Source organism: Buceros rhinoceros, unplaced genomic scaffold (genome assembly GCF_000710305.1).
Source record: "Buceros rhinoceros silvestris isolate BGI_N320 unplaced genomic scaffold, ASM71030v1 scaffold15995, whole genome shotgun sequence".
Classification (NCBI taxonomy): Eukaryota; Metazoa; Chordata; class Aves; order Bucerotiformes; family Bucerotidae; genus Buceros; species Buceros rhinoceros.
In genome coordinates, this window is record NW_010414731.1 from 17,179 (window position 1) to 33,253 (window position 16,075).

At 41.4% G+C, this 16,075-nt stretch overlaps 1 protein-coding gene across 1 annotated transcript; it reads right to left on the reverse strand.

Annotated features, from left to right (window-relative positions):
• Positions 1-1,147: 1,147 nt before the first annotated feature.
• SHCBP1 (SHC SH2-domain binding protein 1) lies at positions 1,148-14,213 on the reverse strand (the record flags this gene model as incomplete). The annotated part of the gene is made up of 12 exons (XM_010137191.1): positions 1,148-1,470; positions 1,812-1,953; positions 2,281-2,367; positions 3,115-3,233; positions 4,134-4,265; positions 7,152-7,272; positions 8,536-8,704; positions 8,800-9,033; positions 10,233-10,325; positions 11,398-11,606; positions 13,327-13,442; positions 14,043-14,213. Coding segments are annotated over 12 exons (1,916 nt in total), but the record flags the coding sequence as incomplete, so codon positions are not given.
• Between the last annotated feature and the right edge of the window lie 1,862 nt (positions 14,214-16,075).

Genomic DNA, 16,075 nt, shown 5'->3' on the forward strand with positions numbered 1-16,075 from the left:
AGCTACCTCCAGAAATTATTCCAAAGCCAATTTGCTGGCAACGTGCTTTTCCCTTCTTAACAGCATATTTGATTGTTTCATAGGACATCCTGAACCACCATTCTCCTGCATACATTTCACGAACCACCTCAAAACACTGACCTACAGCTCAAAGACAGAACAAGTTTGAAGGCGGCATCTCGATTGGTAATTAAGAACCAGAGAGGCACTGAGAAGGATGAGTCCTCAATCAGGCAGTCCTAATTTTTCCCTCAAGTGAAAACTAATAATGTGCAATAGTGACCCACTGAGGTGCCTTTGTTTTCCTGAACGTCCCACAGCTGTGGGCTGATAAGACTGCAGTTTAGAGTAATTTGTAAATTATCCATTCGTTTCCAAAACCTCAACTGCTACAAGTGCCATACGGTTCTAAGAATTTTAGAATGCTGCACTGAAAGATATGGTAGGAATACCACTAAAGAGACATCGATTTTGACTTCTATTTATTCGGATTAATGAGCTCAGTTAGATACTCTCTAAGGAAAGAGGCACAGGTACTGGTAGCTGCTGGAAGTAAACAACGGGGCACAGAAAGATGCAGAAGACTGAATGATGGTACCCTTCCAAGTGCTAAGTTTTTCTAGAAAAGTCCTTCAAATACGAAACATGGCAGCCAGCCACTACATTCCTAAGTACTTCCATAGCTTCTATTCAACGAGAAAAATTAAGAAGTCTGTCAATCTCTTATAGGAGTCAACTACAGATTAATGTAGGAAGATGTACCACTAATTGATGCATCTTTGTTGTCCACTCTTCCATGCTGAACCCTAGCTGTATTTTCTGTCTTTGAAGAGTAATTTTTTTTTCAATGAAAAGTTAAATAAATAATGCTAAAAAAATTCAGAGAGCTATAACAGAAGCAGCATATAGATTAGCAGAATACATGCAATACAGTCTCTAAGCTGGAATTCTGTTTTCTACCACATTATCCATACTTGCAGCAAGGAAGCAAAGTTTCCACATGCAATATAAATACTATTAATAAATATTTGTCACATTTAGTAACATTATGGAAGGCTAATGGAACAAGATAACTCCTTGGAAAGCAGCAGAGAAAATAACAGCTTGTGCAAATGTCACATTGCAATGCCATTAGGAGTCAGGGCAGTCAGAAAAGAAAGGTACCGAAACTTCCTTTCCCGTTCCATTTGAACTGATTGCCCACGAAAGAAACAAACATTTCCTGTGACATTAAGTTGTCATCAGCTTCTGTGATTCCCAGTTCACTCAGTCTTTTCTTGTGCATCTGGCTCTTCTTTGCAGAAGTAGCCCCAAGTTCATCTGTAACTTCATAGTTGCCTTCAGTTTGTTCAGAAATCTCAGCTTGCTCATAAAGCTCTAACTTATCGGCTACACTTTCAGGTAGTTCTTCTCGCCTGAAGCCCTCTACACAGGCTGTCCCATCATCTGGCTGGTTAGGCTTGGTATTCCCTAAGTCAGGGGACAGTAAGGACATCATCAACAATCATGCAAAACAGCCAAATTATTTGCAGCTCCTGGAATTAAATTTTCTTCAGTCTTAACATTTTCACCTCATCCCACTCAGTTTTTGGATAACTACTTGACAGCCACATATTCCAAATACTGTGTAAGATGCTTAAGGAAAAGGTTTCTTCTTGAGATGACCTGAAGTTGCCAAGTGATAGTAGAGAAAATTACAGTGGTTTTATTAAAAGAAATTACAAGACTTGTTTATGAATTATGCAATCCAAAAACCTGGGTATATTAGATTTACTAGTTTTAGGAGTTTCTTCTAGGAAACGAAAAAATACCTTTTATTCTCTCTGCTGAAGCATCCTTTACATCAGAGGTCATTGTTGGTCTAACCAGGACCACACCATATCCTTCATTATTATGGATCATATTATTGACCATGGTTATCTTGGGGGTGTCATAATGTTCATCTAAAAAGTTCTACAGCAAAGAAAAGGAAATCCAACACGTTATGTCCAGCTAGAGGGATGCAAAGTATTCCAGTTTTTGGTAAAATCAGTTCTGTGTATTGGCTAGAATTTTATTATTTGTCTATGCAAGCGACATCGCAAAAGGCATTTTCTTTCTGACAAATAAGAAATAAAAGTATACTGCTTTGGGGAACCAACCCAAGGCAAACAAGTGTGTGACACACAACAGTTCCACCTATGGCACCAAGGTTATAAGCCAACCTAAATGCAAATTATTTGCATTAATTCTAGCAGCTATAAGCTTTTGAAAAGCAAATATATTCTGCCTTGAACTGACCTTTATGAGGATTCCCTCCTTGCAGTGGTGTATGCCGTTGTCTAACAGCGTGCACGTACTACCTGGATATATTTCCACACCGGCACCCTATAAGACAAAATCGGAAGCAGTTCACAAATAGTTTGGGCATGTTTCCAATTATCTTGACAACTCCATTGGGGACCTTTGTGTCCATCTACCAGTTTGCACAATGCAAAACTGTGTTACCACTCCAGCTTCACTGTTAAGCAGCGATACTTAAGCATCAGTGCTCAGGATTGAGGCCTTTGTGGACAATGTTGTTGCCAGTAATCCATAAAAGTTCTGGTAAAGAGCAGCTGCACAGCCTTGCATTACTTTCTTGTTCTTTAGTTATCTGCCTCAACACTCAAAGCCCCATCATTCTTCACAATGTCCTAATCAGAGTTCAGTTCTGTGTTTAACACTCCTCTGCAAGAATCAATGGACAAGGCGTCCAAAAAAAGGGCATTTCATCTGCAGAACAAATGCAAGATTGGATGAGAAAGCTATTAATGGGCAGAGAAAACAGAAAATCACTTTAAAAGTCTTGTAGGACATGAAGCAGTCCAACAATGCAACAAGATTAATTCACAGATGTCCCCTATTACTACATCATTTTCATATCCTCATATACAAATTGGCGTGAGAGACTTCACTAGGTACTGTTGGAGGCTACAGGACACCTGGGACCAACCCCAGTAACAGGTAGCTGTCCAAAACGAATTTGTAAAGGTTCTCTCAAGAGCGACAGAAGTCACCCTTACTGACTCATTTCCATGCTGAAACCTTTATTTTAATTTGGGAAAAAAGGCAGAGTTAAGAATTTGTTTGTACCTTGGCACCATAAAGATCTGAGTTTCTCATTAACAGCTCCGCGGATGTTCGTACTGTTATGCCTGTAGTTTCACATTGTAACACACAATTCTCTAGGGTGGTTTTCCCATGATGGACATCTACATACACAGAAAACAAATATTGTCACATGAGTCGGTTGTGAAAAGGCAAACCCCTCCTACAGAGAGCAGGACTTGTAGCATTTTTGCAGTGTGATAAAAATGCTATTTTAATTGTATCCACTTCAGGTAAATTTTACTGATTTACTCACACATGGTTTGAACTCATGCTACTTTCTAGTACAAGCAGGAATAGTCCTGCAATGGAGCACCAGTCAAAGATTTGTCTTGGAGGATTTTTTGGCTTTAAGTGACAGTGACTATTCATTACATTCCTAAGAGACTTTTGAATTAATAAGATATTAATACATGCATACAGGTGTTAACAGAACAATGTAACATTTAAAACCAAATGTCTGTTGAGGTGAATAATTCGCACTTCCTGCAAAGACAGGAGGCCGTGGCCAATAAATTAACTGGATAGAACTTAGGATTATTTGAGCCTCGGTGTGAATGTGCTGTCAGTAAAACTCTACGCTTCTACAGCCCACGCCATTCCTTGATGGAGAGCTGGCTGGGTTCAGCTACAGCTGAATAGTGCCATGTGGGTTCATTTGTGGAAAGAGGAATTGTTTCCTTTTCCAGGTAGCCTGACATAGGCTGTGCAGCAGAGTCAGGTTGCGTTAATAGCAGAAAAATTATCAAGTCAAATGATCTTATTCAAATAAGAATAAAACACAAGAGCCACAATAGCTTGAAAGTACAAAGAGTAGAATATATTTTGATGTCCACATTATAAGCAAATTAAAGAAATGAGGAAGCTTTGGTAATTATACCTGTAGGACTCCTCGCTACAATATTTTGTTAAAACCGGCAAACTCCAACAGTAGATCCCAGCTTTAACACTAACAATAAATTTATGAAAAACTCACAAAAAGTTCAAGATGCTTTTATACTTACTTAAAATACCCTCAACAGCATCATGTTGCACTAACTTCAAACTGGAGATCCTTACATTGGCTCCTGTACAGTCAAAAAAGTTGTCTCCTTTCCCTTGTTTTTCTATCACGATATCATCTGGCAGGCCATAGCCTTAAAGCAGGTATGAAAAACACAAGTTTGCTAACAGTCAGGTGTCCAGTACTTAAGACATTGGAATTATATACAGAGGTTTAAAACTTGAATAGGATTTTCCACCCAACAGCCAGGCTACGCCTTACATCCCCTCTGTGCCAAGGTACAGGCACTCAAAACCAAACTCAAAAGCCACCTTACTCGAATGACACACAATAACACGCAGTTATTTGAGAGAGCTGAACAAAAGGGTAACCAAGCTCACATTTGGCTAGGCCAAGTTCTCATTCCCAAAAGTTACAACAGAGCAGGGAGAACAGTAACCAAGGACACAGAGGCACCCGCAGTCTGCTTTCAAAGTCCAGAAGCTCGCTGGAGCACGGGGAAGCAGCAGTCAGCACCACAACACAAAGAAGCAAGTGCAAAGGGCTTGACGTTGTTAAGTAAGCTTCACTCAGCTTCCCTATTTATATGAAACTTGGGTCAAAATGTAATGTTCCTGGGCTTCCAGATTAATTTAGATTAAAAAGAAACTTCCACAAGCATATGCCAACATTGATTTACTAAGCCATCCACAGATGTCAGCACTCAAGCACTTACAGGGAAATGTATGAGCACGTAAAGCTTTTATTGCTTGCCACCGATAATCACGATGCGGAAAGCAATAACACAACATCTATTAAAGCAGCACGAGTACCATCATTTCATGAGAGCGTACACAAACTCAGATAAGAAGTGCTCAAGCAGGATGCCGGCTTTTAACTAAGAACATAAATACTGTAATATGCAAGTAGAAAGGTTTAAAGAAGAACAAAAATCCTTTCCAGAGGAGTTGGCAGAAAGTTTTAAAGACAGCAGATTTAACGCAAAGTTAAGTGACTGACACTTCAGCACACTACACTACCTAGAAATCTTTTCCTACTGCTACTGATTTAGGGCAGTTTACTTCCAGTATGTAGAAGAGAGGACTACAGGACAGCAAACGGCAGATCTAGTTTAACTTCACACCACTACGGAACAGTTATTATCCAAGGCAAGAGTTTTAGGAAGAAGTGCCCTACAGATTACCTGCAGTTTTTCCAATCGTGCTTTTAGCTTGTTTTACACTTCACTCCTGAAGCACCAGCTCTAGCAGAAAAAAGACAGCTGGTGACAAGGCAAGGCTGACGTGCTGTCAGGTGGTGTTCAACAGACAATGTGATCACCGCCGGACAGCCTGCCTGTAAGCTAAGTGACTCCACATGGGCTAATGGCAATTGTCATCCAGTAACGCTGATCACAGATAGCAGTTGGGCTGATGCTACAGCTTCCCAGGCAGTTTGAACAACTACCGTACAAGCAGTAGAGAAATTCTTAGGTGCTTTTGCTACACATTTTTGTCATGTGTTACAAGTCATCCTTACCATGACTTCCTGCAGCTGCTACTGCTTTAAGCTTATTTAGTTCTTGTAACTTTTTATTTATCCCTGACTTACTAATCCTCAGTACTGATTTGCACAGTGGCTAGAAAAAAATAAAAGCTCTACTAAGCAAAGTGACATTTTATCTTAGTGAGTCACTCCTTTATCCCAAGAAAGCCACCAAAACAGTCAGCTGCTCAGATTAGTGCCAGCAAAATTTCTCTTGATGCTCCTACTTCAAACGGTTTTGGCTGCTACTATTGCTACAAAAACTTCTCTAACAGCAGTCTAAATAAGACGATTAACTACCCAACGCATACTCATTATTCAGAGAGTGGTTCATACTAAAGATATGTATTTCTATGCCTCGTTTCCTAAAAAAGAGCAGCTGCTGCACCATTTGTACTGCTTTTCTAGCTTTGAGGAAGCAGTCACAACTACCACCCTGCATCATTTTAAAACAAAGTCACTCTCGCAGATAAATAAGCACTTTGAGGTCCTTAATCCTGCAGGTGCATTGTCTATATAGCTATGCATGCAGATAAATCAGACATTCAAAGGAAGGTCAAGAAAGAAAAACACACTCAAAAAAAGGGAAAAAGCTCCAGAACAGCAGGAAATTAAACTCACAGCCTTCTTCCCATTAAGAAGTTTTGACAAGATAAAAATGCAGCTGAACAGCTGCACAAGCCCCAGTGATACAGACTATTAGACGTGCACACCATTTCAGTGTAAAGCAGAGAAATCACACTGAGAAATCACGAACTGTGAGGAAGAGATAGGAACATATCCCAGACAAGGCAGAAGTATTTAAAACAAATGTTCTGGGGAAAAAAAAAAAAAAAAAAAAAAAAAAAAAAAAAAAAAAAAAAAAAAAAAAAATGGAATCACATATGCTGTGTCTCTTTTTACAGAAAAAAAATACACATATTAAATCAACGGCTCCCTCCTCTTCCCATGGGCTCCACATAAGGCAGATTCACATTGGCAGCCCCCACATAAGTAGGTGCCAAAACCATAGTTCTAACAGCAGCTTCCCTCTGCGTTCACCTGCGCTGTGCTGGCAGCGAGTTTCAGTGTACCTCTGAAGTAGATTTAAGACATGCAGTGAAGAACAAGGACACCTCTGAAGTTACTGGCTCTAAAAACTGAAGCCTATTGGAATGACTTTTGTGCTTCCCAGATAAAAAAAAAATCTAGTCCCTCATGTTTCTGTTGAGTCCTCTCTATTATACGTATAATCAGGATTTATCCAAACAAATAGTTAGGAGGAAACAATGAATTTGCTACTAAACACTAAAATTTGCAGGTTAGTTGCAGAACTATCTACGGCTAATGAAACATCCATCCTGCGTTAGACATGGCTTTACCAGCAGGAAAAGGAACACTCTGAAGAAAAAACAAATACTCCCGCCAGACGCAGAAAGGAAATCCTTATGCAGAGCTAGTTTCAGACATTCGGTTTACTCGGTTTTAAGGACCTTTATGCTAGCAAACCTCCTACCTTCTAGTTCAACTGAATCAGCAATGCAGAACATGCCATCTACAACATAATGACCAGGACAGATGATGACTGTGTCTCCTTCGAAACAGGCATTTACAGCTGCCAGTGGGTCATTGTGAAACTGTAAGAGACAAACAATACAAACCAGCTCCTGAAGAATGCTGTAAAATGGATGCATTTATGCCCTTAAATCTTGCTTTCCAATCAAACGTTGCTGCTTTTACTTAAAAGAAATCCTTTTTAATGGCACCAGTAATACACAATTTCTACTTTGAATTCAAGAATCATAAAACCCTCTGGACAAAACCAGCCTGAAAACATTGCTTTGTTTGTGTCATGTCCATTCCCCCACAAGAAAACTGGGGCAGAGACAGATTGAAGAGCATATGCACCAGAAAGCAAACCTCAATGTGGCCTTGGTTCCAGACCAACATTTGAGTTGTGCTTCAAGTGACTTGCCATTAATTACTGAAGAAATAGAAGACAGGAGGTAAAGAAAGAAAAAAAACACAAACAACTCAGCAACTAGATTTGAGCTGGTCTCAACACTGACATAACCCTTTGCTCTTGGTGCAAGTCACTCCAGAATAGAGTTCAGATACTACAGTGGCAAATACGGGGTCCACATGGTCCTTTTTCTTGCCCAAGGACAGGCCGATATCCTTCACAAATATTACTGGGGTGTTCCGTACTGAAGCATAAAAAATTGTACAGAAACATTGCACATCTATTGCTTCCCAGCAAATTTCACAATAAGCATAGCGAGAGATTTTTCAACTGACAAGTCAGAAAATCTCATTTATAGCCCAAAAGTTAACCCAGGACCTTCTCTGTTTTGGCTATCTGTAATTCATGAACTTGATCAGAATATACAGCAAGCTATTTCATTTGAGCCCAAGGAATCCTGACCGCTCTTAACCGCTGAAGTGATAAGTCCTGTCTGAATTCTTTAAAACTAAACGTAACTGCTCTAAAATAAATGGATCCTCTACACAAAACTAAAGCAACAGTATGACAGGTCTTTCTTCAAACTCTAGATCATTATCACTAGCATAAAGACACAGGTATTTCAAAACTAAATATAAGTACCGTACCACCTCTAACTATGTTTCATTGTAGAGTTATTACAAAAGGTTTATCTCATTTCCTACACAAGAGGAAAACTGCTTGTATAGAGTACTCAGACACAAATGGATTCCAAATAAATTTGCATCATTCAGTCTTACCATTTATTGTTTAAATTACAGAGCTTTATTTGAACCGACAAAAAAATAACACTGTGCAAACACAGTATCTTGCACATGATAAATTAACTTATTCTTCCTTATTGTTTCTTGAAGAGAAAAAAGAAGTACGAGCAGACAGACAATTCCTGTTACTGTACCTGTATTTCTAGTTCTTCACCACAAGATTCAGGGCAAAGTTTGTCTCGTATCAATGACTGCAGCAGACTCGCCATCATAGTTGAGGACACCACATGAGTGATCTTGGTACCCGTTGGTCTCAGTCCTTTAGCTTGGAGACCACTGTATTTTTGGTAACCAAACACATACCTAGAACAAGAGCAAAGCCATCAGTTCTTTCTTCAGTGAAGACCGTCCACGTGTAGTTTCCCGTATCACCCTCCACCTCGCACAAACCCACGTACCTCAGCAGAGGATTCTCGATTAGTTTCAGCTTTTGTTTTAAGAGTTCTATGTTCTCATACAATTTAAGTCCTTCGACCATGGAGACGTTTTCTACTTCAGAGTCTGAATCACTGCTTGATATGCTGTTCCTCACGTTTAAGAACTTCCTATAATGCTCTTCACACTGAGACAACAAGTTCTGGTAATCAGCTACAAGCCCAGAAGGCACACGGTGTTCAAGGATGTCATAATGCCTGCAATTCAGAGCAAGGGGTCAGCGTATGCCACATTTAGAATTCTGAAAGATCCAATGCAAACCTAGAGGGAACCCGAGGAGTTCTGCATCAGAACTCTAGTTAAGCGTTTCTGCAGTTAATGTCAACACTGGTTGTTTCTGAAAGCAGCAAAACTAAAAATCTGAACAGACACAAACATACTACTTTCTAAATAGTTGCCCATCCACCTTGAAAGATTACACACAATTATCAGAAACTCCTTCTAAAACAAAGGCATAAGCACAGCTATTAAAAAACAGTAAGAATTTAGACAATAATTAGATATAAAAACTCGTCTAGTTTTAAGCATTTATTCGAAAAACTGAGAAAACGTCTGAAATAGAAAAATTCTATAATGTGAAGTCTCTATTAGCAACAGTCTAAAGAACTACCTGGACAAAAACGTGGAATGAGTAAGGCATTATCAGCACCAGATGAAGCACGTGAAGGCACTGCACAGTAAATCTGGCAGCATCCCAAGAGCATCCTCTACAAATGAAATTGCAGGCCAGAAAACGTAACTCCCCAGCATCGTAGCGGTATATCAAACCTGGATCTGAACGACACAACTCCCAGGTACTCATGACGCTGAGTTATAGTACATAAAGGAACTGAAAAAACTGTTATGAAAGACTTAACATAGTGAGTCAAATAGCAGGGGAAAACCTACAGTTAAAAAAAAAAAAAAAAAACTTTTCAATTTTTTTTCCAGGCGTGCTTTATGGTGTGCTTTGGTTATCTAGCACCCGCAAAAACATAACCAGATTGCGTCCTTGTGCACTGCTTCAGGTCTGCATGGGAGGACAGCATTAAAACCCACCTTCAAAAAATCCTGATGCCGACTAATCCACTAGCGAAAGAGATACACACATTCCTCCTGCAGGATGCCCAATTTACATGTTTTTGTTTACAATCAGTTCCATTCTGGTTCTTGTTCCATGCCCAGAGGTATCAGAGCATCCCACGCTAGCTTTAACTAGGATTACGATTTGTACATCTGCAGTTTGAAGGAGGCTCTAGCTGGGTGTGGAGTGCCATCTGATGGAAGGTCAAGGATTATCAGGAAAAACTGAGGGTTCAGAATTGGCAACCTCCGTTTTTTTAAAATCTAGTTGTGTGTCAATATTCCCAGGGCACGTTTTCCTGTGCTTCTACCCTAATAAAGGTGTTGCACTTACAATCTCAGTCGAGGCTCAACACAGCGCACAAAATAATCAAAATCATCCTCCTCCTCCTCGTCCCAGATCCTCCAGATGCACTGGTAGAAGAACCTTTTGGAGCAAAGTAAGCATTTAATCACACAAAAGTGAAGACATTTACCTGAGTAGAGTAAATAGAACTAGAAACGCAAATGTAACCGATTTGAGAATCCATCCCAAAGCATCGTCTCTCTCCAATTCCATGTTATTGTCCTGTAAACTATTTAGTACACACAGAAGTTATCTTTCTTGTCTATTGTTTACCTGCATAGTTTTATTTTTGCGTGCCTAAGTTCAAAATTTGTAATAGCCTGAGTCCCACTTTCATCCAAAGAGAGCCAGCAGCTAAAAAGCTGAATCTGAAAATAAAACATACACTCTGAAGCTCCTGAGGCTTTTTGGTTGTTTGGTTTTGGCCAGGCATCCTTCAGCTATGCTTTCTTGTTGACACTGAGCTTGTCACCGCCATCATTCCAACTTACGTCTCTACTGATGAGCAATTCTCAACAGAACACAGCTCCTCTTCCCTTTTTCTCCCATACCCACCACTTCCAAAACAGCCCATTTTCTAGAAAGGAAGGTCATTCCTCCTTTTTCATCCTCAACTGCCTATTTGTACAGCTTTCAAACAGCATGTAGCAGGTGAATGCAAGGCACATGGGAAAGAGAAACATGATAAAGAAAAACAGAAGATGAGAACAGATACCCTAAGAATAAAGAGCAAATTTAGGAAAGGAGGCAAAAATGCAGAAAAAAGGTGAATCAGACTAAATGGGGTAAAATCCACCAAAATGTTATAGAAAAGAAAGGAACACTGCACTAGAGCCAGCAAGGTGGTACAGCCCAAGGAAAGCCAGGGTGAAGAAGAGAGGGAAAGCAACACGATTTTTTTCCCCCCCTTTCGACACAGAAAGCACATGGACAATAAGCTGCAGCTAAACGTACCCTGTGATTACCTGTAGCTGCAGAGGACACTACAGATTTTCTCTGTGAGCAGCCTCCTCATAGCAGCACTCATCGGATTTACTTTGGAAAGCTTGGCTTGTGGAGCTGCCCGCATGACAAGAAGTCAGGGCACCACCCTTTGCACACTGCCAGAGAGTAATTGTTCAAGACAAAAATTGAACCTTGAGCATTCTCCTACCTGACATGCTCTACAGCTAGTGCCGTCTGGTCAAACTCTCCTGACTCATCATACACAACCCACAGCTCCTGCAGTGGTATCTGACGCTCCTTCAGCTCCAAGAGTTCCTGCATGCACTCCAAGGTAAATGTGCTATCCCGTGACTCGCACAGGAAAGGCTCACTGAGTTGCACAACTGCTTTCAGAGCTGAGTACTCCACATCAACAACCTGTGGGAACAAATAATTCTTAAGATTTCTCAGACCCTTAGATACAGCTGGGGAAGGCCAATATGACACTGTGAAGGGTTAGAGCTGGGCTGGCCACTAGATGAAAGACAGATGCTCTCTATTACACACCCCCCTTCCCAAAGAGGTGAAAGACTAAAACGGCTTTAATGAGAAGAATAATAAATACAATACCAGAACTGAACCCAACCCCTCGATGGCAATCATGTCACCGTCACCACTGAGGCTGTGGGCAGGTGCTGGGAAAGGCCCAGGATGGGGTTAGCAGCAGGCAGGAATTCAATACAGGAGCTGGACGATGGAACTGGATTCAGGAATGCACAGACTGGGACCAAAGGCAGAATGGACGGGGTCTTCCTCAGACACTGACCATTGAAGTGGAGCACAACAGAGCAAGACCCTCGGCTGTACACCGAATATGATGCCTATGGGATGGAACACCTGGTTGGCCAGTTTCAGGTCACCACACACGCGGCCTCTATCGTACTGCACCCCATCCTGGTACACAGGAGTTAGCAGTGACCTTGGTCTTCACAGGAGCAAGTATAAGCCAGAGCCTTTCTGCAGACCAGTCCCTGGTAATAACTGTAAACATCAAGTGCTGTCACTTCTTGAAGCAGACACTGTCTGCAGAAATACGCTGTTAACTTCAGAAAGTGCAGGTACTTAATTAAAATGCTGAGACTGAGATGAAAAGTAAAAGCACTGAACAGAATGAGTTCTGTTCTAGCTCAAACCAGGACAGACATGCACAAGCCAGCAGGCCTTGCTGCAAGAGCCAGTGACCCCCCAAACTGATTCACCAGGCAGAGTTCAGTGGAGGCGATCTATTCAGCTGAAGTGATAACCCCAGCATTAAGCTTCTCAGAGCCACAGATGTAGAACCCTTTCCACATTCAAAACTTATTTAAATCCCTCATAATATTCATACAAGGCCAGTAAGCTCCTTCCTTATTTTGGTGGGGTTTGGTTTTTTGTTGGGGGGGGGAAGTTGCTTTTCGGGTTTGTTTTTTTTTAAAACAGGCAAAAGCAGTATCCTCAGACTCAAACAAATGAATACTTTACTGTTCTCAGGGACTCCTTCGGGGCTCTTTTTTCCCCAAGTGCCCACAAGACACAAACAATCCAAAGAGTTAGACTGGTCCAGTGAAAGCCATTTTGTCACTAACTGAGCTGAAAAGCTGAGGGAGTGCAAAGCGTTTCCCTCTTCAAACACAAAATGGAACTGCAAGTTTGAACATCCAAGATTTGCACAAAGATGCATGACTCGGACCTCATGAGACCTAGAAAAGGGGTAGCCCAAACCAGTAATCCACAGCGGCCGTGACAGGAATATACCATACAGAAAGGCTACTGTCAGTACCAGGGTGGGTTAAAAGGAAGACTTACTGATAAACTGACAAGCTGATCAGAGGTTGATATCTGAATAGAGCACATTACAACAGCCAGCTCCAGACCAAGTGCTTATCGCCTCTGTGCACAGAGTTCCACCTCACAGCTCACTTCCACTGACTTGGTATTTCCTCTCCCCGTTTCAAGCAAGGAGCCCTTTGAAAAAGTTGCTATTGCTCTGACCATCACTGGCAGTTAGATATGAAAACATCCCTATTTTCTACAGCTCAGACTTGTTAGATAAATGATAGCGGTTCCAGAGGTAAATGTTAGCTGGAGACAAATGCCTGAGCAACTGCACTCCATTTACCTCAACGAGGACCTCAAATACATTAGTGCGCCAGACTGCTTGCCATCCAGATGGTTCAAGGACCTTCTCCAGGTACTCAGCTGTGAACTCTTTCACCTCAGAAGCTTTGCAGTCAGCTAAAAAAAAAGGAAGACATTAAAGTACATTTAAGCAAGGAAAAAAGAGAAGTCCTCCAGATCATTGGAAAATGAAAGCAAATACAGCTGCAATGTTCCTCTGTCACATCTAAGGGTGGACTTCATTCTGGTTTGCTCGCAATAACTGTCAGGACTTTCACTCAGTACTGAAAGCTGGAGGGTCATCTGGTTTGTGCTTCTCTGGAAGGAGAGATCCAGTACTCAGCCTTCCAGGTACTGAAGGTTTCAATGCCAGTGCTATTAAACAGCTAACCTGTGCCTTATCTTAAACAGTCCTACTGCACGCCAAAAAGTTCTAGTAAGATCAGTTAAAACAGGGCACAGAACCTGATATTAGCACTTTCTCCCTTCAATCACTCAGGTTCTATTTACCTGTATTAACACCATTTCCTCCCAATCCACCAGGCAGAGCAGCCGAGGTCACAGCACAAGTGACGGCAGTACACTACATCTCTTCTAGTCTCCATTAAGGGCATCTCACAGTTTAATACGGAATGGATTCCATTTAAACTGGATCCATTAAACAGTCACTACAAGAAACCTTACTACATGTACTTATTCTGCTAAGAAATTACTTACCCAAAATGTAATCCTGGTAAGCTTTAAATCGCTCATAAAACAAAAGATGATCAGTGCGAAAAATATCTGGAAAGAGCACGTTCCCCTCTGGCACAGTCCTCCCTAAAACAGTTCCTGGTTTGTCACGACTGCCATAATCACTGCAGGAACCATCATCTTCCTGGTGCAGACCTGGGGAGAGGAGTCGAAACAACGCAAACCCCAGAGACTGTCAGTTCAATGCAATCATCACTATTCCCAAAGAGCTCCTGGTCAGCCCTAGATCCATCACGACCTGCTTTCTACAGGTCACCTACACAAATTATCCCGGGTGAAGAGACTATCTTACTTGTTACTTGCTCTCTTCAGAATATTTACCCTGTCCCGAAAGAGGATCTCCCTATTTGTTGTCACCTGCGCTGAGCTGCAGTTACACGCTAATTTACTTTGTTCTAGATGTAAGATCTAGAATCCTCCAGGTAATAGTTATCATTCAGTACATACGTACTTGTTAGTAACCTGCCGGCGTCACCCAGGTGTGATATCAGGCAATACTTGAAATTACTCTGGAACACGTATACAACCAGCTGATCGCACACACAACTGGTGCAAAACAATGCACGGGATTACTATAAGCAAAGTGTAAGTAAGATGCATGATAAAACTGCAAATACTAGTCTTGGCTAGAGATGTGCTTTCACAGTCGCCCTTTCCTCAAGAGAAGGCAAGACTTTTTTCCTCTTCTTCACTAAAAACATTCTTTTTGTATTTTAATAAACAAACAACAAAGCCTCCACAGAAATTCCACGAAACTTTACTTAAGCAGAAGGGACACAGCACTGTAAGTTTTAGCCTGCTTAAACGGACACTGGCTGAATCTTCACTTTGAAGGGCCCGACGCAATGATAGCACCCCTTCAGCAGTCTCAGAAGACGTGTCTCTACTTGCGCTCCCCTTACAGACTCGGGGAACTCAGTCACTGTTAGTCTTACAGTATCTCTCAAGCCTGCTCATCCCTAAATTCAGAAAATATTAGAGACTGCGGTAAACCAAGAGTGATGATGATTTGGGTCTCTTTGTTTGCCCTTCATCGATGTAACAGCTCAGGACGCCCCCGCTGTCCATAAGCTGGTTCTTCAACAATCCACGGGCCTCTGCATTTTCATTAGACTACAGTCTGACCTTTACTACATGACTAACAAAAAAGAAAAAACCCACCACATTCTATTTCTAACACAACCTCTATATTTCCGGATGCGTTATGAAAGCAAGCAGTTTTGGCCTCAGATTTGCTCAAGTTCTTATGTATCCGGGGCCAAACTCCACTGACAAAATAAAAATCAAAACCGGTGTGTGAGCCAATGACAAGTGTTTAGACAATAACTTTTCCTTGTAGCAGAACCACTGTAATAACATAAATAAAGGAAATTAAAAGGTGATTTTAATCAAGTGGTTTATGAAATGTTTTAAAACTGTAAAATTGTGGCTATGTTACACGTACACTGCAAATAAGAATTTTTTTCCTCCACACCCATGATCAAATCCAGCAACTGTGACAGCAAAACGCTGTACAAGCCACACGGTGAATCCCAAAGCACAGCACACTCTCCCGAACAAGCCATTCAATTCCACTTGCTCTTTGGTCACAAACCACAGGCCTGTAACCACCTTCCAGTAACGACCTGGCACTGAGCAGTGACACTAAAAGCACCAACATTCCAATAAATATTCCAGTTTTGTGCCATTCAATTCCACTTGCTCTTTGGTCACAAACCACAGGCCTGTAACCACCTTCCAGTAACGACCTGGCACTGAGCAGTGACACTAAAAGCACCAACATTCCAATAAATATTCCAGTTTTGTGCTATTAAGGCAGAGGGCAAGGGAGACACTTCCAGGAAAGCATCTTTCCCCTCGCAGCCTTTCAAACACACACAAACACGTTGATTTAAATTCCTGTCGTGTGCACCTCAGACACACACCATAAGCTCATAACCAAACGGGGAAAAAAGTACCCCACTGTGTTTCCTTCCACAGACACGCCTGCGCCTCCT